The sequence below is a fragment of the Protopterus annectens genome, chromosome 9.part0 (assembly GCF_019279795.1).
Source record: "Protopterus annectens isolate FY-2018-M chromosome 9.part0, PAN1.0, whole genome shotgun sequence".
Classification (NCBI taxonomy): Eukaryota; Metazoa; Chordata; order Ceratodontiformes; family Protopteridae; genus Protopterus; species Protopterus annectens.
In genome coordinates, this window is record NC_056743.1 from 765,345,851 (window position 1) to 765,369,936 (window position 24,086).

Consider the following 24,086-nt stretch of genomic DNA (forward strand, 5'->3'; position numbering starts at 1 on the left):
GAGAGACATCTGCATTCTTTGGACATACACAGACAGCTACGCTTCTACTTGGACAGAACTAAAGCTTTCAGAAAGACTGCGCAACTTTCAGTGGCATATGCTGCAGGATCACAAGGAAAGGCTATCTTAAAACAGATAAAACCAAAAGCACCAAGGGGAGGTCAGCAAAGTGAAGTAAAACCACAAGGCTCCAAACAATAGCGTACCAAAGGTTTATTTGTCCGCTTTCATCAAACGACTTCCTCAGAATGAATTCAAAATAAAAATCAATGTCTTAAATACACAAAATAATTAAACAATTAACATACCTAATTGAATAATGACATAATAATAAAATGCACAATCATGATACAAAAAGAGAAGATACTCCAAACTTTTTGTTAACACACAATTTACGATGTTTTAAAAAACATTTAAGGTTGATGGATTCATTTAAACCTGGTTGTCTATCTGATTTTAGCTTAATTTGCCAGATGGTTTCCCTCTGCTCTAAAAAATTCCTAAAATCACCCTCTCTCATATCTATTGAACATAACTCCAGAATAGAAAAACAAATTTTTTTAAAAAAAGGACAAGCAACAGAGTGTTTGTAAAGAGCATTAGTGCAATCGTTAGATTTAATGGCATACAAGTGCTCTTTAATACGTGTACTTAAACTTCTAGTGGTCATTCCTACATAAAATGCAGGGCAGACAGAACATAAAGCAATATAAACCACTCCCTTAGTGTTGCAGTTCACAAAACCTGGTACTTCAAGTGTTCTGTCTAAGGTTACAACAGCAATATAAGGCCCTACTGAAATGTACCTACAAACCTTACGCTGATGACAACAATGCATGCCCTTTTTATTAGTAACCACCGAGTTCTTCATATGGCTGTCACGTTCTAAAATTTTTTTAATGTTATAATTGTTATGAAAAACAAATTGTGGTTTAGCTCCCAACACATGGAGAATATCAGAATTACCTTGAATAATTCTCCAATTTTTTTCAAGCACAGATATAATGTGAGAACTGTCGCTACTCATCTCAAGGGAACAAATCAAATTAGAATCAACTTCATTCGCAGACTGTTCACAAGAACGTACAAAACCATCACCAAATGGTGTGGCTAGTATTGCTGGATAATTACTAGAACGTTTATTGTAAATTTCACTGCCAATGTTGACCAATGTTGATTCATCATAACCTGTTGAGAAAATAGGGCAGTAATAAACTGAAATTCTTTAATTAAATCAGAATCCCTGGTAGTCATACGGCAAGCCCTGATGAATTGACCCCTGGGTATATTCTTAACCGTATGTCTAGGGTGACTGCTTGAGAAATGTAAGTACCCGTTGGTGAAAGTTTTTTTCCGGTGAATACAACTGTGAAATATAGATTGGAGCATTATGGTTTTACTTCACTTTGCTGACCTCCCCTTGGTGCTTCTGGTTTTATCTGGTTTGTTTTGGCAGTTTTTCATGTATCTATCTTAAAACAGACTATTTCAAAATGGGTAGGCCATTGCATTCGTTTATGCTACTCGCAGCATGGCAAATCTGTGCCTAAGGGCATTAGGCCACATTCTACAAGAGCAGCAGCCACTTCAGCAGCCTTTCTCAGAGGAGTACCAACCAAAGACATCTTAGAGGCTGCAACTTGCAGTTCAGTGCACACTTTTACAAACCACTACCACTTACCTATCTACTCTAAATCCAGAGCAGGCTTTGTCACTGCAGTTCTGCAAGGCCTCATAGCCTCTCCTAATTCTATTTAGCCCAGCCACCCATCCTCAGATTTGGGATTCAACCCAAGAGTAATGACTGCAACAGTGAAACACGATGAACATAGTGCAGATGTGTACCAACCATAAATGTAGATGTTCGAGTGTAATCACTGTTGCAGTCCAGGTTACCCTCCCTCCATCCCCCATTCTTTTGCTGGGTCTTATCTGTACTTCTCTATTCTATACAGCCTATGTGGTGTATTTGCTTGTAGATGAAGGAAATGTTTACTTTAGTGCATGCATGTTTATTGGCATAATCTATTTAGCCTACCCTTTTGGGGGCACCTGACATCTGGGGTAAGAAAAACTGAAGAAAATGGCGTCTGCTGCATCTTTTATATCCCTGGCGCACTGACGTCAGGGAAGAGGCGACAGCAACCGACGCTGGACCAAGACTTTGGAATTCAGGCCGACTGCGGGTATCCTGCCAGCAGGATAACCCAAGAGTAATGACTGCAACAGTGAATACACTCGAACATCTACATTTATGGTAGGTACACAACTGTAATTTTGCAATTGCCGGTCAGCCGACTCCTGAAATTTTCGTTTTCGAGTTTCAGAACCAAAGTCTTCAACTAAAGCTAAGTACCCCATTGGGGAAACTTTTATTCTTGCTCCTTTCCAATGTCAGTAAAAGTTAATAATTGCATTACTTGTGGAAAGCAAATACCTCATAAAGATTTTCATTCGTACTGTATTCTTTGCCTAGGACCTGACCACGATGTACCTTGCTGTCGGTTTTGTGCTTTATTGAATTGGCGCACTGTCCGTCGTCAGTATATTTTCGCCTCTAAATATTTTGGTTCTCAGTTCATTTATCCAGAAATGTCGTTAAGCCGTCCGACTACCGGGATTCCGAAAAAACGCAAAGATAGACAGAGACAGGCCACCGAGGTCCAAAGCTGCCGATGACGCTTCTAAGCCAGTCCCCAGTTCGCCGGTACTCAGTGAGGCGCTTTCGCAGCCCCCGATTCCCGCTACTTCTGATTCGCAGGCCTCTACTGAGACCGGTATGTCGCGCGATGCTTCAGCTGTGGAACCTGCGGATGGGTCCAGAGCCGCTGTGCAGGCACCGGCTTCTGAGGGTGTATTCAGGCCTACGGACTTGCATATTAAATCGACGCCTCCTTCTTTACTTATGCCTAAATCTCAATCCATGTCTAAAAAAAACCAATGCCCAGGCCTCATGCTCAGGCCTCTATGCCTAAAAAACAAATGGTAAGAATGGCTAAAGATCTAATAACTCTAATCAAGGGTAGACCCCCCCCCCCCCAAGAGGCCTAGGACTGAAGTTGATTATGAATCTTCTGATCAGGATTCTGTTTTTTCTGATTCTTCTCATGATCTGGATTTGCCCTTACCTACTTATGAAGATTCTGATGCGGAGGACTCTATTCCCTCTGCTTCCCCTCCTGAGGATTTGTCTTTTGGGGAAACCTTACATACTCTAACGGAGCATTTCCACTGGGAAAGCCAGATTTTTCTGATTCAAAAAAGAGGCTTAGGGATTTCCTTCTCCTGCCTCAGCATAGGCCTTTAGCTATTCCTCCTGTACTAGACATTGTTGATGCTTTTTTGGAATCTAGTTTGGTCCCTGATTCCCTGCCTCCTGCTCCCATAAAACCTGACAGATACTACAGGGTCCCCGAGTCCCACAAGTTCCTTTTCAAAAATCCTATTGCAGATCGAGAGACTGTTTCATAGGGGCCCAAGGGCATTAAGGCTTCTACTGCTAAAAATCCTACTCCTTCTGATAGAGACTGCAGGGCGCTGGATAGATGGGGCAAGAAGGTTTACACTTCTGCAACCTTGGCCATTAGGGCTGTAAACTGCCAGTTTTATATGTTAAAGTATAGGCAACGTGTTATTGGACTGCTTAAACAGAAAATTATGTTGATTCCTGACTGTGTGGAAAATAAAGAATTACAGGATTTAATGCATTCTGCCAAACAAGCTGGAAAACATACTTTGCAATGTGGTTTTTATTCATTAGAGGCCTCAAAAAGGGCTGCTGTTACTGGATCTGTGCTCAAAAGGCATGCTTGGCTTAAGGAGCAATCTTTGCCTGATCATGTTAAAGCTAAATTGTTGGATGCTCCTTTAAATCAGGACCGCCTGTTTGGCAACAAGGCTGAGTTCTTAAAAATATGGAAGATAAAGCTAAATCTATGCAAACTGTTAAAGATTTTTTACAAGTTCAGCCTCCTAGATTTAGTAGGCACTGGCCCTCTAAGAATTGGTCCTTTCCAGCCCCTTCCAGGTCATCTCAAGCCAAACCTAGACACAGCAAAAACCCCAGGTTTCAGTCCCAGGGGACTCGCAGAACTATGCAGTGGGAGGCCTCCACTTCAAAATCTGGGAATAAGACTCCCCCATATGTTAAACTGTCTCAATGACTTCCTTTTAAAATTTCCATGCACTTATCAACTGACTGCCCCTTTGGTGTGGGGGGGGGGGGTTGCTCTTCATGCAGAGAATTGGGAACTCATTACCCAGGACAAATGGGTTTTAAATATAATGTCCCAGGGATACAGCTTTCACTTCCACACGTTGCCAACAGCAAGTGGGTGGCTGGACCTACCCCCAAATCAGTGGGCAGTGGCCCAAAAACAAGTACTTTCTCTCTTAAGCATGGGGGCTATTCAACTGGTACCAGAAGAGGAAAAGGGACAAGGTTTCTACTCAAGACTTTTCCTGGTACCCAGAAAAGACCATTTGTGGCGTCCTATCCTGGACCTGTCTTCTCTAAGCACCTTTTTGGAGATTCCAAAATTCAAGATGCTGACTCTTCACCAATTACTTCCTATGCTAGGTAAAGATGCCTGGTTGGCAACACTAGATTTAAAAGAAGCATGCCTGCACAGTCTAATCAGGGAATGTTGCTGAAGATACCTACGCTTCAAAGCAGGCTACCCGCACTATCAGTTCTCTGCACTGCCCTTTGGCTTATCTGCTGCGCCCAGGGTATTCACAAAGTGCCTAACTCCAGTTATTACATTTTGCAGGCAAAAAAATATTCAAATATACCCATACCTGGACGATTGTCTAATTCAGGCAGAAAGCCAGGACATACTTTTGAATCATCTGGCCTTTGTAAAAAAGGGTTCTAACTTGTCTGGGGTGCTCCTTAAATGAAAAGAAATCACACTTGTTACCCTGTCAGCAACTTATATTCCTGGGAGCAAGCTTGAATACAACTTCCCAGATGGCTTTCCTCACGTCAGAAAAGCAAATTCATTTGACAATTTACTTCAAACAAGTGGCCACATATCTGCAAGACAAATACTGCAAGCCTTGGGGTTCATTGTCTCCTGCATTCTTCTAATTCCATATGCAAGACTGCGTATGAGGAAACTACAGTGGTATCTAAAAAGCCTATGGTGTCAACATTCTCAAGACCTAGAAACAATGATTCCTATCATACCTTGCCTATGCCTAGAGTTCCTTTGGTGGGCAGAGGCCTGCCACCAAAACAAGGGACTACCTTTCACACCACCCCCTGCCGCCCAAACCCTTAAAACAGATGTATCAGACTATGCATGGGGGGCTGACCTGGCAGGGAAGTGCATTCAGGGCAAATGGAGCCCAAGTCAAATGAACCTGCATATCAATCAAAAAGAAACGTTAGCTGTACAGAATGCTCTGACAGCCTTGAAGGACCACATTCTTCCAGGACATCTAATGGTAAAGGCGGACAATACCACTGATGTTCATCGTGTTTCACTGTTGCAGTCATTACACTTGGGTTATCCTGCTGGCAGGCTACCTGCAGTTGGCCAGAATTCCAAAGTCTAGGTCTGGCATCTGTTGCTGTCGCCTCTTCCCTGACGTCAGTGCGCCAGGGGTATAAAAGATGCAGCAGACGCCATTTTCTTCAGTTTTTCTTACCCCAGATGTCAGGTGCCCCCAAAAGGGTAGGCTAAATAGATTATGCCAATAAACATGCATGCACTAAAGTAAACATTTCCTTCATCTACAAGCAAATACACCACATAGGCTGTATAGAATAGAGAAGTACAGATAAGACCCAGCAAAAGAATGGGGGATGGAGGGAGGGTAACCTGGACTGCAACAGTGATTACACTCGAACATCTACATTTATGGTTGGTACACATCTGCACTATGTTCATCGTGTTTCACTGTTGCAGTCATTACTCTTGGGTTGAATCCCAAATCTGAGGATGGGTGGCTGGGCTAAATAGAATTAGGAGAGGCTATGAGGCCTTGCAGAACTGCAGTGACAAAGCCTGCTCTGGATTTAGAGTAGATAGGTAAGTGGTAGTGGTTTGTAAAAGTGTGCACCGAACTGCAAGTTGCAGCCTCTAAGATGTCTTTGGTTGGTAATCCTCCGAGTGCGCCAGGGGTATAAAAGATGCAGCCAACGCCATTTTCTTCAGTCTTTCTTGCCGTGCGGTGCCCGAAGCAAAAGCAGTTCACAAGTGCCGGTCGGCCAACTCCTGAGATTTTCAAATCTGAATTTCCGAACCGAAGTCTTCATTAAAGCTAAGTACCCCATTGGGGAAACTTTTTTCTTGCTCCAGACCGATGTCAGAAAAATTTAACAATTGTATTTCTTGTGGGAAGAAAATACCTCATAAGGATTTTCACTCTTACTGTATTCCTTGCCTAGGCCCTGATCACAACGTTGCTAGCTGTCGTTTTTGTGCTAGATTCAACCAACGCACTATAAAGTGTCTGTTCGATTTTGCATTTCATTAGTTTGGCCGAAGATTTAATTATATAATGCCGGCGGAACAGCCGACAACCGGAGTTTACAAAAAATGCAAAGACAAGGATAGGCATCCGATGTCCAAAACAGACAACGAAGCCTCTTCTAGGCCAGTCGCCGGTTCTCAGTGAGGCGCTTTTGCAGCCCCTGACACCCACTACCGACTCCCACGTGGAGCCGACTAGGCCTCTGGAAACTCAAGGTATTGGACACTCTGAAATCAATCCCTCAGATGTGTCCGGAGCCACTGAGCAGGCATCGGCTTCTGAGGGTGTCTTCAGACCTACACAACTATGTGTTAAGCCATCCTCAGCTTCAAAGACTAAATCAGCTCTAAAGACAAAGAAACAAGTACAGCATTCTCCTATTCAGACTTCCATGCCTAAAAAACAGATGCTCAAAATGGTCGAAGACCTAATTACTTTGATCAGGCGCTCCCATCCCCTCCTGATAAGAGGCTTAGGCAAGAGACAGAGTATGATTCTTCTGATCAAGTTTCTATTTCCTCTGATCAAGTTTCTATTTCCTCTGATTCCTCTTCTGAACAGGATTACTCCATGCTTCCCTATGAGGATTCTGTTGCTGAAGAATCCATTCCTTCAGCCTCTCCTCATGAGGACTATTCTTTTGGGGAAACACTGCATACTGTGATGGAGCATTTCCACTGAGAGAGTCAAGATTATTCTGAGTCTAAGTAAAGGCTCGGAGACTTCCTGCTTCTTCCTCAGCACAGATCCCTTGCTATCCCACCTGTTCTAGACATTGTAGATGATGTATTTTCAGAGTCCGGACTGTCCCCTGACTCTTTACCCCCTGCACCTGCTAAGCCAGACAGATACTACAGGGTCCCAGATTCTCATAAATTCCTATATAAAAACCCCGCTGCTGACCCAGAAACTATATCTCAGGGTCCCAAGGGGGTTAAAGCTTCCACTGCAAAAAAAAAAAAACTGTCCCCTCTGATAGGGCTCTTGACAGATGAGCGGAAAAAGTTTACACTTCTGCCACCCTGGCTGTAAGGGCTTTAAATTGTCAATTTCATATGCTTAAATATCAGCATTATTTAATGCCACTACTTAAATAGAAAATGTTGGCAAATACTGAATGTTCAGAGAACAAGGAATTGCAGGATTTATAGCATGCAGCTGAACAAGTGGGAAAGCATACTTTGCAATGTGGTTATGATTCACTGGAGGCCTCTTGCAGGGCCGCTGTTACAGGTTCTGTTATTAAAAGGCATGCTTGGTTAAAGGAACAAATTTTGCCTGATCATGTTAAAGCAAAATTATTAGATGCACCATTACAGCATGATACTTTGTTTGGTATTAAAGCAGAAGAGGTGTTGAAAAAAAATGGAGGATAAAGCAAAATCCATGCAGACAGTCAAGGATTTCTTACAGGTACAGCCACCCAGGTTTAGCAGGAACTGGCCTTCTAAAAATTGGTCCTTTCCAGTCTCAGACAGACCACAAAGAGGCAGATACAGGTGTCCCAGAGGCAGATCTCAGCCCCAAGGCTCATACAGGCGTAAACAATGGGGTGCTCCTACCTCCAAAAGGTGAGAAGACAAATCACAGCCTTACAGGAAACAGTCCCAATGACTTTCCTCTACCGGTTCCAAGCAGTTTTCTTTTGACAGCCCCCTTAGAGGGAAAACTAGCACTTTTTTCATCAAATTGGCAAATGGTTACCCAAACCAATTGGTTTCTGAACATAGTGTCCCAAGGCTACAGGTTCCATTTTCACACTCTACCAAGGTCAAGGGGCATGCCAGACCTGCCACACAATCAATGGGCAGATGCACAAAAACAAATTACAGCCCTCATGGACATGAGGGCCATTCAGCAAGTACCACAACAAGAGCAGGGGCAAGGATTGTACTCCAGACTTTTCCTACTACCCAGGAAGGACAAAACCTGGAGACCAATTCTGGACCTGTCTATACTAAATACGTTTCTGGAAGTTCCAAAATTCAAGATGTTGACTCTACAGTAGCTACTGCCCATGCTGGGCAAGAAGACTTGGCTCGTAACTTTGGACCTAAAAGAGGCATACCTGCATGTCCCAAACAGACAATCTTGCAGAAGATACCTCAGATTCATAGCTGGCTCAATGCATTACCAATTCTCTGCACTGCCCTTTGGCTTATCTACTTCGCCCAGGGTCTTTACAAAATGCCTGGCACCAGTAATTGCGTTTTGCAGACAAAAAGGAATTAAAATATATCCCTACTTGGACGACTGCCTAATTCAAGCAGAGAACAAAGACACTCTTCTAAAGCGTCTGGCATTTGTAAAAAAGATTACTAATTGGCGTACGGTACACAGTAAACGAAAAGAAATCAAAACTAGTGCCCTCTCAACAGATAATATTCCTGGGTGCAAGCTTAAATACAACTGCCCAGATGGCTTATCTCACGCCAGACAAGCAAAAACAACTGACTACTTCAAGAAATTGGCAACAAAAACCCACTTATCTGCAAGGAAAATCCTGCAGGCCTTGGGTTTCATGGCATCCTGCATTCTACTAATTCCATATGCCAGACAGCATATGAGGAAACTACAATGGTATCTGAAAAGTGTTTGGACTCAGTATTGCCACAGCCTGGATACAGTAATTGCACTCATTCCCAGCCTACAACAGAAGTTTCGATGGTGGGCAGAAGCCTATCACCACAACAAGGGTCTGCCATTCAGTTTACCCACAGCCAGGCAGACACTGACAACGGATGCATCAGATTATGCCTGGAGGGCCCATATGGCAGGAAAATGTATTCAGGGCACACTGCCTGCAAACCAGATGCATCTTCACATCAATCAAAAAAGAGATGCTAGCTGTTCAAAATGCCCTGACAGCTTTCAAGGACCTACTTCATCCAGGACAATTACTGATCAACACTACGGTCATGTGGTACATAAACAAGCAGGGAGGTACTCATTCCTACCCCCTCTGCAGACAAGCAATGACCTTATGGGACACAGCATTGGCTTTTCAAGTTCACCTGCAAGCACAATTCCTGCCAGGAAAAACAAATACTCTGGCAGATGAGCTAAGCAGAAACCTCCTGGATCCCCACGAATGGAAACTGGATCCACAAGTCTTCAGCATGATAATAAGGAAATGGGGATGCCCAGACATAGATCTATTTGCCTCCCCTCACAACTGTCAGTTGCAGAGATTTTGCACAAGGATTTACCACAGGCAGGCATGGAAAGTGGACGCCCTGTCATTCAGCTGGAAAAATCTAACAGTATATGCTTTTCCCCCACTCCCTCTCCTTCCCATAGTACTCCGAAAGGTCAGACAAGAGAAGCCAAAAATTATTCTGATTGCACCAGACTGGCCACGCCAGCACTGGTACCCAATCCTAAAGAGCTTGTCTCAAGGTCCATCATGGATATTGCCTCGAACTTCTCACTTGCTGACCCAACAAAACAATCAGACCCTGCACAGCCAACTCAGGACCTTAAATCTGGCAGCATGGCGGATAATGTAGCCATTTAGAAAACTCCTATTTCAAAAGCTGTTATGGATGTTATCTTGGAGGCCAGGAGGCCCAGTACCAGAAAATCTTATGCAGAGAAATGGAAGAGATTCTGTGCTTGGAACCAGGAACAAGGCATTGACACGTATTTGCCAAATATTCCTCAGATTTTAGAATACCTAACTGAGATGCTGAACAAAGGCCTTTCTTTCTCATCAATTAAGATTCATGCCTCTGCCACTTCTGCACATTACAATACGGAACCACCTATCTTTTCTCATCCTTTAATAAGGCAGTACCTCAGAGGGGCCAAAAACATTAGACCTCCAAGGAGAGCACCAATTCCGGCCTGGGACCTCAAGTATGTTTTGGAAAAACTCATACTGCCTCCTTTCGAGCCAGCATCAACAGCGGATACTAAATTCTTATCCTGGAAAACAGCTCGGCTCCTAGCCATAACCTCTGCAAGGCGAGTTCTGGACTTACAAGCACTCATGGCTGTGGAACTTTTCATCATTTTTCATCCAGACAGGGTTTCTCTGAGGACAAACCATACATTTATGTCTAAGGTGGTGTCCAGTGTGGCCCTCAATCAAACCATTCACTTGCCAACCTTTTACCCAAATCCACAGAACAAGGGTGAGAATATTCTGCATTCTTTGGACATACACAGGCAGTTACGCTTCTACTTGGACAGAACTAAAGCTTTCAGAAAGACTGAGCAACTTTTAGTGTCATATGCTGCAGGATCACAAGGAAAGGCCATCTCAAAACAGACCATTTCTAAATGGATAGGCCATTGCATCCGTTTCTGCTATTCTCAACATGACACATCAGTGCCTAAGGGCATTAGGCCTCATTCCACCAGAGCAGCAGCCACTTCAGCAGCATTCCTCAGAGGAGTACCAACCAAAGAAATCTTAGAGGGTGCAACTTGGAGTTCAGTGCACACTTTTACAAAGCACTACCACTTGCCTTTCTACTGTAAGTCCAGAGCAGGCTTCGCCACTGCAGTTCTGCAGGGCTTCATAGCCTCTCCTAATCCTGTTTAGCCCAACCACCCATCCTCTGCTTTGGGATTCAACCCAAGAGTAATGACTGCAACAGTGAAACACGATGAAGATAGTGCAGTTGTGTACCTACCATAAATGTAATGTTCAAGTGTATTCACTGTTGCAGTCCAGGTTACCCATCCACCATCCCCCTTCTCTTTCCTGAGACTTATCTGCAGTTCTCTGTCCTGTACAACCTTTTTGGTGTATTTGCTTGTAGATGAAGGAAATGTTATTTTTGTGCATGCATTTCTTATTGATCTATTTTTCAGCCTACCTATTTGGGGCACCTGACATCTGGGGCAAGAAAAACTGAAGAAAATGGCGTCGGCTGCATCTTTTATACCCCTGGCACACTGACATCAGGGAAGAGGAGACAGCAACTGACGCCGGACCTAGACTTTGGAATTCTGGCTGACTGAGGGTAGCTTGCCAGCAGGCTAACCCAAGAGTAATGACTGCAACAGTGAATACACTCTAACATCTACATTTATGGTAGGTACACAACTGTACTTTATGTGGTACATAAACAAGCATGGGGGTACACATTCTTAAAACCTCTGCAGACTAGCCATGGCATTGTGGAACACAGCCTTGATCTACCATGTGCACCTACAAGCTCACTTCCCGCCAGTAAAATTCAACACATTGGTAGACGGACTTGGCAGAAACCTCATGGACTCACATGAGTGGAAACTGGAACCAAGGATTTTCAACATGTTGACAAGAAAATGGGGGAGCCCAGATATAGACCTGTTTACATCTCCCCAGAACCACCAATTGGAAAAATTTTGCACAAGGACTCCCCACAAACAAGTCTGGAAAGTGGGTGCTCTATCCTTCAGCTGGAAAAACCTATCTGTCTATACCTTCCCCCCTCTGCCTCTGTTCTCCAAAGTACTACTAAAAATCAAACAGGACAAATCAAGGATGATTTTGATTGCTCCAGACTGGCCGCGCCAAACTGGTACCCCCTGCTGCGCAGTGTGTCAAGGTTATCTACATGGCACCTGACTGACTACTTCACTGCTGCCTCAGCAGGAGAACCAGATTCTGCACCCTCAGCTTCTAACACTGAAACTTGCAGCTTGGTTAATTACTTAATCTCTCCTTTACCATCCCTCAGCAAACCTGTGATGGATATCATTTTAGAGGCAAGGAGGCCTAGTACTAGAAAATCTTATGGTGAAAAATGGAAGATTCTGTGCCTGGAACCAATCTCAAGGGATGAGCACAGCAGTGCTCTGTTTACCTCAGATTTTACAATACTTAACTGAGATGCTTCACAAGGGCCTGTCTTTTTCCTCCATTAAAATCCACGCCTCAACCATTTCAGCTCATTATAACACAGAACCTCCCCTCTTTTCTCATCCACTTCTCAAGCAGTTCCTCAGAGTGACCAAAAATTTGAGACCATCCAGGAGAGCTCCAATCCCTGCCTGGGACCTTAACTTTGTCTTGGAAAAACTCACTTTACCTCCTTTCAAGCCAGCTGCTACTGCAGACTTAAAATTTCTTTCTTGGAAAACAGCTTTCCTTTTAGCAGTCACTTCAGCTAGAAGGGTATCTGAATTACAGGCCCTTATGGCAGTGGAGCTTTTCATAATCTTTCATGCAGACAGGGTGTCCCTCAGAACCAATCCATCCTTCATGTCCAAGGTGGTATCCAGTGTGGCTGTTGATCAGTCCATTAATTTGCCAGCCTTCTTTTGCAATCCACAGAATAAAGGGGAACGGATACTGCATTCCTTAGATTTGCACAGTCAACTTGGATTCTACTTGGACCGGAGTAAATCTCAAAGGGGAATCTGAACAACTGCTGGTGGCATTTGCTGCAGAGGCAGAGGGGAAGGCTATTTCAAAGCAAACCATTTCTAAATGGATAAGCCATTGTATTCATTTCTGCTATAAGTACCATGGAAAACCTATCCCCCAGGGGATCAGACCTCTCTCCACCAGGGCTGCATCTACCTCCACAGCCTTTCTCAGAGGTGTCCCTACCAGGGACATCCTAGAAGCTGCTACCTTGAGTTCTGTACATACTTTCACCAAGCATTACCATTTTGCCAGTTTTCTCTAAATCCAGATTTGGCTTTGCCACTGCAGTCTTGGAGGGCCTTATAGCTGGCTTTAATGCTATCTAAATTCCTCCTCCCAACCATAGATTTGGAAATCTACCCAAATGTAATGACTGCAACAGTGAAACACGAAGAACATAGTACAGTTGTGTACACTTAACATAAATGTAGATGTTCGAGTGTATTCACTGTTGCAGTCCTGGTTACCCTCCCTCCAGCCCCCTAACTTCTTTTGGCTATACCTCTACTTTCCTTTACTATGCTTAAAAGCCTTTTTGGTGCATTTGCTTTTTTGTTGGAGGTATATCTTTGTACTTTTATATTTAATTGCTTCCCATTATGGGGGCACCTGACATCTGGGCCAAGAAAAACTGATGTAATGGCGTCGGCTGCATGTTTTATACCCCTGATGTCATGGAAGAAGGGATAGCAACCGAAGCAGGACCCAAGACTTTGTTAATCAGGTCGACTGAGGGCTACCTGCAAGCAGATAACCCAAATGTAATGACTGCAACAGTGAATACACTCTTAACATCTACATTTATGGTAAGTGTATGCAACTGTACTTGTTGAACATCAACTATAAGTTTACTAATACAACTGTATTTTATGTTTTTTTGATTATTTACTTAACTCATTGTTTCATGTATGTTGCACATATTTTGGTGTTTTTTTGATTTGGGTACTTCATCGTGTTTTATGAGGGGTAGCTGGTACCTTGAACACAAGCTTTCTTCTTGTCTAGTTTGTAGTCTCTTCCATGCAGAAAGCTTCACACACTGCTGCAAAATAAATAAAACTTGACTTTGGTGTTTTTCCCACTTGATTGATATTTCATTGTTGTTTACATTCCTCGATGCACTTGTATGAAATCTGACAATACGTTCCTTATGAATTTGTTTCCTTAGCTGTCACATCAGTATGGACAATTATTTTAAGATTTCTGTCCCAGGAAAGCCTACATAGCAGTATGTTTGTAGCCTTTCCTTCTCTTCTCATTGTGACCTCTTTTGTCAGGCAACTGAAACAGAGTGACATGGAATGGGCTACCACTGAATAATAGAGGGAATAAATGCGAGAGAAGTATACTTGGATTTTAAAAATATATTTTAATATAAGTACTTCATGAATCTGAAGGAAAGGTCTCATTACATTGCCTGTAAGGAAGACTTGAGGACAAACCTGTTGTCACATGAAAATAATATTGACTTGAGATTTTGATAATCCTGCAAGAGAGGTTGAGCGTTTTAATTTCATCTTCTGAGACACAGATTGCATTGTAGGTAAAAATAATGCTTGGTTAAAGGCACACCAGTATGTCCTCCTGAACTGCTTTTTAGGATTAGACCAAAATAAATTACTGTGTCACAGGGAGATTTGCTTTGTGTATGCCAAGACATGTTAATGGATTTTCAGTCTCTGCTCGTAGTGCTCCCTCAAGTAGTCTCATCAATTTTTTTTTTTTGCTTTATTTCTGTAATGAAAAATATTGCTTTAGATGTGCAGGTCTGCTGCCATGTTTCTTTACTTGCACTGTCAAAATAAAACACAACATTCAAAGTGCTGTCATGCTTTGATGCTTTAGGAGGAAGGTTGACTGTAATACAGGTTTAATAAAGTTCATTGTGTATTTCTGTATTTTAGGTACTTTAGGAGGTTTGTTTACACAAATTGTTCAGGGGGAAGAACTTGTAAGAGAGCGAGCTATCAAATTCCTCTGTATGAAACTAAGGACTTTGCCAGAGGATGTATTAACAAAGGATGTAGAAGAATTCATTTTTTCACAGTCTAAAAAGGTAAAACCATTGGTCTCTATACAGATCCATGATATGTAAATTGTCCAGAGGCTGCTTTCTACTTGCTTTGAATTTGAAGTTTGTTTTTGGCTTAATAGATAAAAAGTGCAAACATTTTAGTAGCTCAGTTAGAATGTTGAATAAAGTGTTTCCTGTGCAAGCATTTGGCTTGAATTCTAAACATTACTGTGGTGCAGTTGTAGAATATTTTTATTGTTCAGCATGTGACACCAGCAGAACTGTGTACTAATAATACTAAGACCTCATAAAAGCTTTTTTGCTACAGTTTTTACCATTCCCGTGCCTTATATTACAATTATGGTATGAATACTAGAATTGTAACAGTACAATTTAGTGCCCAGAGTGGAATATGCATTTTATGACCCCCCCCTACTGCATTCTCACCTCTAGCAAAAAGGCCAGCCTTGAGAGTATATATTTATATGTAAATAAATATGTATGTTTTGTAAATGCTTATTGTCTATTTATAAATATATTTTGTGTGTGTGTGTGTATGTGTATATATATATATATATATATATATATATATATGTGTGTGTGTATAGTGTGCATATGTGTACATGCACACACGTCTCAAAGCTAGACAGATTGATTTCATTTGCATGCTGCACAAAAAGGAATTAATTTTAGTTGCCTTCCCCAATACACACACACACACACACACACACACACACACACACATACACGCGCAAGTTTAACATTTCATTGAAGTACTACTAAACACAGTGTTACTGTGAATAAGTTACTGAAAGAAAATAAAAAATAACAGTTTTCCTCTCTCTGTATTTAGAGACTACCGTAGAGTGATGTCTCTGAGTAGAGTGAGATGAAAGCACTAATGTGATATTGTCACTCTCACCTTTATTCTCACTGATGGAGTCGGATTCGATCCATCTCAGCCTTTTACAAAAGCTTGACACCTTCAGCAAAGCTTGTGGGCATTCTCAGTTACCCGTAATGCAACTCCCTAACTTCCTCATATCTCGTCTACTGTTCTGCAAAAGATGTGGATGTCCTTCAAGGATGCATCTGCAGTCATAACATATGGGCTGTCCTGCCTCAGGCAGCCCTTCGGTCGGCCGGATTCCAAAGTCTGGGTCTGGCCCCAGCTGATGTCGCACTTCACCTGACATCATAGCTCCTGGGGTATAAAGGCATCAGCCGACGCCATTTTCCTCAGTCTTTCTTGCCGCGCGGTGCCCGAAGCAGAAGCTGTTCGCAAGTGCCGGTCGGTCAGATCCAGAGATTTCAGCTACCGAAGACTTCTAAAAAAGCTAAGTACCCCGTTGGGGACTCTTTCTTGCCTCAGCCGATGTCAGACAAAGTAAATAATTGTTTAACTTGTGGGAAACAAATACCTCATAAGGATTTCCACTCTTACTGCCTTCCTTGCTTAGGCCCAGACCACGACGTATCAGTTTGTTTAGCCTGTGCTTCCTTCAACCGACGGACACTTAGACGTCGGTCGGAGTTTGCTGAAGAGTTTTTTGGTCCCGCTTTTGCATATAAAATGCCGTTGGAGACTCAGACTACACATTTAGCCAAAAAACGCAAGGAAAAGGACCAACACTCGCGGCCCGCGGTTTCGGCTGAAGCCACGGTTAGGCCTACCGTGAGTGTCTCGGTTTCAGCTGAAACCGAGTTCTCGGTTCTTCCTTCGGCCGAAAGCATGCCTCCGACAGCCGAGGCCTCACAGGCCTCGGCTGAGTCAGCTACAGAAATTCATACCGAAGAAGCAGGCACACAGGAATTGTCCGACACCATTCCGTTGGACATCTCTACTCCTGCACGTGGGGCTGCTAGACACCCTGCTTCTATGTCTATTAAGGCCTTCTCCAGGGCTAAGGCAGCTAAACTTTCCAAGGCCTTACCTACTAAAGCTCCCTCTCACAGACCTTCCTCAAGTTCTCAGATTCTCAGCCTTGCTGAGGACCTTATTTCTCTGATCAGGGGATCCCAACCTCACCCAGACGGGGCCTCACAACCTCCTCCTGAAAAAAGGCCTAGAACTGAACCCCCTGAACCTCTCTCCTCTGACTATTCCTCGGATGGATCAGAGTTATCAGACCATCAGGAAGGACCATACTCACCTTATGAGGATTCGGATGCAGAAGACTCCATTCCTTCTGCCTCCCCCCCAGAAGAATTTTCATTTGGGGAAACTCTACACTCAATGAGGGAACACTTCCAATGGCAGGGTCAGGATTTTTCTGATTCAAGGAAAAGGCTAAGGACTTTTTTACACTTACCACAGCATAGGCCTTTAGCCATACCACCTGTACTATCAGTTGTTGATGATGCATACAATGATGCCAGTTCTGCCCCTGATTCTCTTCCCCCAGCCCCTGCCAAACCTGACAGATATTACAGGGTCCCGGATTCTCATTTCCACTTGTATAAGGCCCACGCTGCAGACCCAGAAACCATTTCTCAGGGCCCTAAGGGTGTTGCAGCTGCCTCTGCCAAAAAACCCCTACCCTCTGAAAGAGAATCAAGAGCATTAGAGAGATGGGGTAAAAAGGTTTATTCATCTGCTACTGTTTCTGCTAGGGCTTTAAACTGTCAATTTCACATGATACAGTACCAGGAATTTTTGTTAGATCAGCTGAATAAAAAGCTTTCCTCTCCTGAACCTTTAGACCGTAAGTCCCTTCAGGATTTGGTACACAACTCACAGCAGGTCAGTAATCATTTCTTGAAATGTGGCTATGATGCACTGGAGGCTTCATTTAGATCAGCTATGACTGGTGCAGTGATTCGAAGGCATGCATGGCTAAAAGAGCAATCCTTGCCAGACCATGTTAAGTCAAAACTCCTAGATGCCCGTATGGAGAAACAAAGTTTATTTGGCTCCCCTACACAGGAGGTTCTCAAAGTGGAAGAAAAAGCAAAATCTGTGCAAACAGTCAAGGATTTCCTGCAGGTCCAACCTCCGAGGTTCAGCAGAAATTGGCCTTCAAAGAATTGGTCCTTTCCAGACACCTCCAGAGCACAGAGAGGCACAAATAGACGCCCAAGAGGCAGAGGTCAATCAAGGGGTTCCTACAGGGCCCGTCAGTGGCAATCTGACATCCAGAGGAGTGCCGCCACAGCTACGACTGCAACCACTTCCACAGGACAGATACAATGACTTGGCTCTGATTCCACCTACCAGGGAACAACTGGAAGCACCCTTGGGCGGAACGTTAGCTTTATTTTCAAAAAACTGGCATTGCATTACAGGAGACAAATAGACTTTGCAAACAATAGACAAAGGCTACAGGTTTCACTTCCACACTTTACCAAAAAAGAGAGGAATGCCAAACCTTCCATCAAGCCAGAAGTCAGAGGCTCTAAAACAAATCATCAACTTACTAAGGATGAGAGCAATAGAAAAGGTACCATCTATGGAACAAGGCCAAGGATTTTACTCCAGACTATTCCTTGTACCAAGAAAAGAAACTCAATGGAGGCCTATTCTCGACTTGTCCGCACTGAACACATATCTCATTGTACCAAAATTCAAGATGCTGACCCTACAGCAACTTCTTCCCATGTTGGGCAAGGAGTCTTGGCTGGTGACTCTAGATCTCAAGGAGGCATACCTGCACGTCCCCATACGACCAGATTGCAGAAGACACCTCAGATTTCTTGCAGGATCAGAGCATTATCAATTCTCAGCATTGCCCTTTGGCTTATCTACTGCGCCCAGAGTATTCACGAAATGCCTGGCATCAGTAATTGCACATTGCAGGCTTCAGGGAATTCAGATCTACCCATACCTGGACTGCCTAATACAAGCGGACAACAAGACAAAAATAATAAAGGATTTGACCTATGTCATACAACTGCTGCAAGCCTTGAGATACACAGTCAACATACAGAAGTCAAGACTAGTGCCATCCCAAAGAATAACATTTTTGGGTGCAGAACTGGACACAATAACTCAGATGGCCTTTCTCACAGAAGAAAAACAAAAGCAACTTCCAGTTTACTTCATGGCATTGACCAGACAAACCCAGCTTACTGCAAGGAAAGTCCTGCAGGCCCTGGGTTACATGGCATCCTGCATAATCTTGATCCCACATGCCAGACTGCATATGAGAAAATTACAATGGTACCTAAGGAATGTATGGTCTCAACACAGACAGTCTAGAAACCATGATACCAATCATTCCATGCCTGAAACAAGAATTCCTGTGGTGGGCTCAGGCCTGCCAGACCAACAGAGTGTTGCCTTTCCACAAACCACAACCAAGGCAGACCATCACCACGGATGCCTCAGACCTAGGCTGGGGGGCACACATGGAAGACAAGTGTATCCAAGGCCTATGGTCCCAAGACCAACTGAATCTACACATAAATCTAAAGGAGATGCTGGCAGTGAAGCATGCAATCGAGGCATTCAAATCATTCCTCCAGCAAGGACACCTGCTGATAAGAACGGACAATACCACAGTCATGTGGTATATCAACAAACAGGGAGGCACGCATTCCTACCCTCTATGCCGGATGGCAATGGAGCTGTGGAACCTAGGCCTGAATCTCAACATTCAACTGCAGGCCAGATTCGTACCAGGAAAAGAAAATTCTCTAGCAGACAGATTAAGCAGAACTACTTCGGATGCTCACGAATGGATACTGCATCCAGACCTCTTCAAAACCATAACAAAGACATGGGGAATGCCAGAGATAGACCTGTTTGCCTCCCCACTCAACCACCAACTGAAGAAATTCTGCTCAAGAGAATACCACCCACAAGCCTGGAGGGTGGACTCCCTTTCTTTCAGCTGGAAGGACCTGACAGTTTATGCCTTTCCACCTCTCCCATTGATGTACAAAGTTCTACTGAATATCAGGGAGGAACAGCCAAAGGTAATTCTAATTGCTCCAGACTGGCCAAGGCAGCATTGGTACCCGCTACTGAGAAGCATGTCTCGGACGAACTCATGGCCTCTACCTCTATGGCCTTTACTTCTAACACAGAACAACTACAAGACCCTGCATCCAAACCTGAAAACACTGCAGCTAACTGCCTGGAAAATTGCATAAAGCAAAACCAACCTGTTTTATCTCAGAGGGTCAAGGACATTATCCTGGAGGCTCGCAGACCCTCCACAAGGAAAACATACTCAGCCAAATGGAAGAGATTCCTCATTTGGAGTGCATCAAAGGGAACAGATGTCACACTGGCAAACCTAGCACACATCCTAGAATACTTAGCAGAACTGTTCCACAATGGCCTGTCCTATTCTTCCATTAAGATTCATGCTTCAGCAATTTCAGCAGAAATCAACATGGATCCTCCTATCTTCTCTCAACCTCTCCTCAGATAATTTTTAAGAGGGATCAAAAATGTAAAACCTCCAAGGAAACCACCTCTGCCTGCATGGGATCTCAATTTTGTGCTGGAAAAATTAACACTTCCCCCTTTTGAACCAGCAGCATCAGCAGACTTACAGTTCTTATCTTGGAAAACTGCCTTCCTTCTAGCAATCACTTCAGCAAGGAGGGTATCCGAGTTACAGGCCTTAATGGCAGTGCAGCCTTTCCTTATCTTTCACCAGGATAGAGTGTCTCTGAGAACCAATCCTACTTTCATGCCAAAGGTGGTATCCAGAGTATCCTTGAACCAAGCTATTCATTTACCTACGTTCTTCCCTAACCCACAGAACAGGGGGGAAAAACTACTACACACCTTGGATGCACACAGACAACTGCGCTACTATCTGGACAGAACTAAGACCACCAGAAAAATTGACCAGCTTCTGGTAGCATATGCAACAGGAGTGCAAGGAAAAGCAATTTCCAAACAGACAATTTCAAAATGGATAGGAAATTGCATTCGATTCTGTTACTCTTTTCATGGAAAGACAACTCCTGAAAATATCAGGCCTCACTCCACAAGAGCTACAGCCACCACTACAGCTTTCCTACGAGGAGTGGCTACCAAAGACATTTTAGAAGCTGCTACTTGGAGTTCCGTGCATACATTTGCCAAGCATTACAATCTTCCTTTATACTCCAGATCCCGAGCAGGTTTTGCAACTGCAGTTTTACAAGGGATCTTAACTACACCATCATTATCTTAGTGCCTCCTCCCCCAGTTTGGCTATGGTATTCTACCCATATGTTATGACTGCAGATGCATCCTTGAAGGACATAGTACAGTTTTGTACCTACCATAAATGTAGATGTCCGATAGGTATGCATCTGCAGTCAGGATTACCCACCCTCCTTTCCCCTCTGTGGTATTCCTAGGGTACTTACCCCTCTCTTAGCTAGCTGGGGGAATCTATTATGGTGCATTTGTTTGTATGTATATATACTTTTTGTTTTCTACTGTTTGGAATTTGCTACTTTTATCCAAATTTAGCCTTCCTAGAGGGCACCTGGCATCTGGGGCAAGACACACTGAGGAAAATGGCGTCGGCTGATGGCTTTATACCCCAGGAGCTATGACGTCGGGTGAAGTGCGACATCAGCCGAGGCCAGACCCAGACTTTGGAATCTGGCCGACCGAAAGGCTGCCTGAGGCAGGACAACCCATGTGTTATGACTGCAGATGCATACCTATCGGACATCTACATTTATGGTAAGTACAAAACTGTACTTTCTTAAACAAGCTGTGGGCTATGTGCTTTCTGTATTATTTAAATCTCTTAAATTTAAACCTTTTGTATTGTTAGTCTGGTATAGTTTCTATCTTTTCATATATCCTTACCCAACTTTGTAGTTGTAAAGAGCGAGTGTTGTTTCCCTTGTTTCCCCTTAACATCCGTTTAAGTTAAAGGATGTTTACTAATGCCTTTTTAAGTTAGAGGACATTTATTCCTCTCATTTCTTCTTCCTTTTATCTCCTTTATCGTTTGTTTCAGTTAGAGGACTATTTCTGTTAACAAAAAATAAAAAAATTAAATTTATTTTCTTTATGGCTACCTTAAAAGCTTTTCCATCTGTTAAAGTTAGAGGACTTTTTCTGTTGTGTATGTGCGTGTTTGTTAGTCAAGAAATTTGTCTCAAAAAACAGAACGGAAACCACTTGGCTTCAAGAAATGTGAACAATGTGGGAAAAAGATGCCCCTAAGTGGTTCACACACTGTGTGTGTATTGCTTGCGGCCTTTTCATCTCCAAGAATTTTGCTCCATATGTCATGGCTCTGATGGCGCATTAAAATAAACTTATTCTAAAGGGACTGCTAAAACTCCTTTTTCTGAGGCTATTTCTACTGAATCCTCCAAATCTGACGAATCAGCGAAGTCTGACAAACCATCAAAATGTTCCTCTTCGGCGCCGAAGTCTTCGTCAGAGCTGAAGCAAAAAGCTCCTAGACTGTCTGGTCCAACAGAACCCTCAGAGCAGACAGTTGTCACTGGATCCAAGAGTTCGTCAGAGCAGTTGGAAACCTTAGCTCTGACCTCTTCGGCTCCTTTTTGAATTTAGATATCGGAGCCGTCATTCTTCATTGGAACTGATACTTTGGCTACCCTCTCCTTTTCTGGCAAAATCAAGATCTCCAGCCCTCTCTACTCGGTATACCAGGAGTTGGTCCGATGATGACGTGGATAGGGTAGTGCAGAGGCTGCTAAAGTCGCCCGCCTTGGCCAGATTGTTATTGGATCCGAACCCAAAGGAATCTGATCAGACACACACTTCCCCTTCAGCGCCTGCTCCTCCGATCCATCCCCTGGTTTAGCATCTGGAAGATTTCGATATACAAATTGTCTGTTTTGGATCCCGGGACCCACACTTTCCTCAGATCAGATGTATTCCCCGAGCATTTCCATCCAGTCAGAGCAGGAGACCTCTAGGAGCTGACATTCCCTGGTTGGTCCACAGAGCCAGTTCAGATCTCGGAAATTCGACCCTGCCTCTGGGGGCTTCAGCGCAGGTAAGTTTGGCTTCTACCTCTGCCTCAGAGCTTTTGTCTCCTGCGCCAGAGATTCCTTCAGCTCCAACAACACTTTTTTCAGATCCAGGGTGTGCTTCAGAACAGGGGCAGACTGCTTTTAAGGTCATGAGGAGGGTTTTTGACTACATCCCAGTCTAAGACAGTCTGTCTCGGATCTTCCTCCCAGTTCTGCGCAGGTGTCTTGGTCTTCTCATGCACCCTGTCCATACGATCGCAGAGACTCCAGGCCTCAGGATGTCTAACATGGGACCCAACTCTTTTGAAACTTCCCCAGACTACCCCATTGAGGAAGTCCCTCGGAAGAGGACTTGCAAGAGGAAGCATTTAGACTCCACAGAGGAGTCAATCACATCCAATACTTACCTCTAAGCAGAAAAGTCCCCACATTCACATCCTGAAGAGGTTTCTTTTGGAGACGTCCTGGAAATTTTAAAATAGAGAGGTGACGGTCAGTCCACATCCCCTTAAGCTGAGAAGTCAGTATACCTGAAGGCTTTCGTGTCTCACCCCTCAACATGTTATGTGAGCCCTCCTTCCTATGAGCCAATGAGCTTATTGAGTTAATTTCTCAGAAGGCTTGGGAGACCCCATATTCCATAGAACCAACTCCAAGGAGGCCAAATAAGTACATTACTGTCCCCAAAGATGAACTTTTCTTAAATAAAGGTGTAGCAGTTGATGCCATTGTTGTGGCGGCGGACACTAAAAAGGGAACTATCTGATACCAGTTCCTATCTTCATTCTCCGAATAAGGATTCCAGGACCATGGATGGGTATGGTAAGTGCGTCTTTACATCAGCGACCTTTGCTTTACGGTCACTGAACTACTTGATCCACTTTACCTGATTACCAAGGGATCTGTTGAAGGAACTTTCAGATTCCCTCAAAGGAACTTTAGTTGATGTGAAGGCAGATTAATTCACCACTCAGCTTGCCACCCTCAGTTCAGTCGTAAACTCTTCCATGAGACTCTTATCTTATACAGCAGATGGAGCGAATAGGGCTGCAGGTTCAGGTATCTCACTCTCAGGAGGCAGGCCTTGATGCACTTTTGCGATTTCGCAGAGCACTTCGTCTTCCTTCATTAACGCTCCTTTTGATGGCTCTTCTCTTTTTGGACCAGAAGTTAGACACAGTTACCGGGTGTGAACAGGAAGGCAAGACCTTGTCTGCCATTGGAGTACGTTTTTCCACACCTACCAGACCCTTACCCAAAGGTCCGAGAGATGATGGGAAGTAAAGTCTTTCCAGGAAACAGGGTGAAAGT

At 43.7% G+C, this 24,086-nt stretch overlaps 1 protein-coding gene across 1 annotated transcript in view; it reads left to right on the forward strand.

The window, feature by feature from the left end:
- The window catches only part of API5 (apoptosis inhibitor 5), a gene marked incomplete in the record, with an annotated part of 1,096,633 nt that overhangs the window by 385,264 nt on the left and 687,283 nt on the right, over positions 1 to 24,086 (forward strand). Inside the window, 1 exon segment of the mRNA XM_044083396.1 lies at positions 14,755 to 14,906. Within this exon segment, the coding sequence (XP_043939331.1) occupies positions 14,755 to 14,906 (152 nt within the window).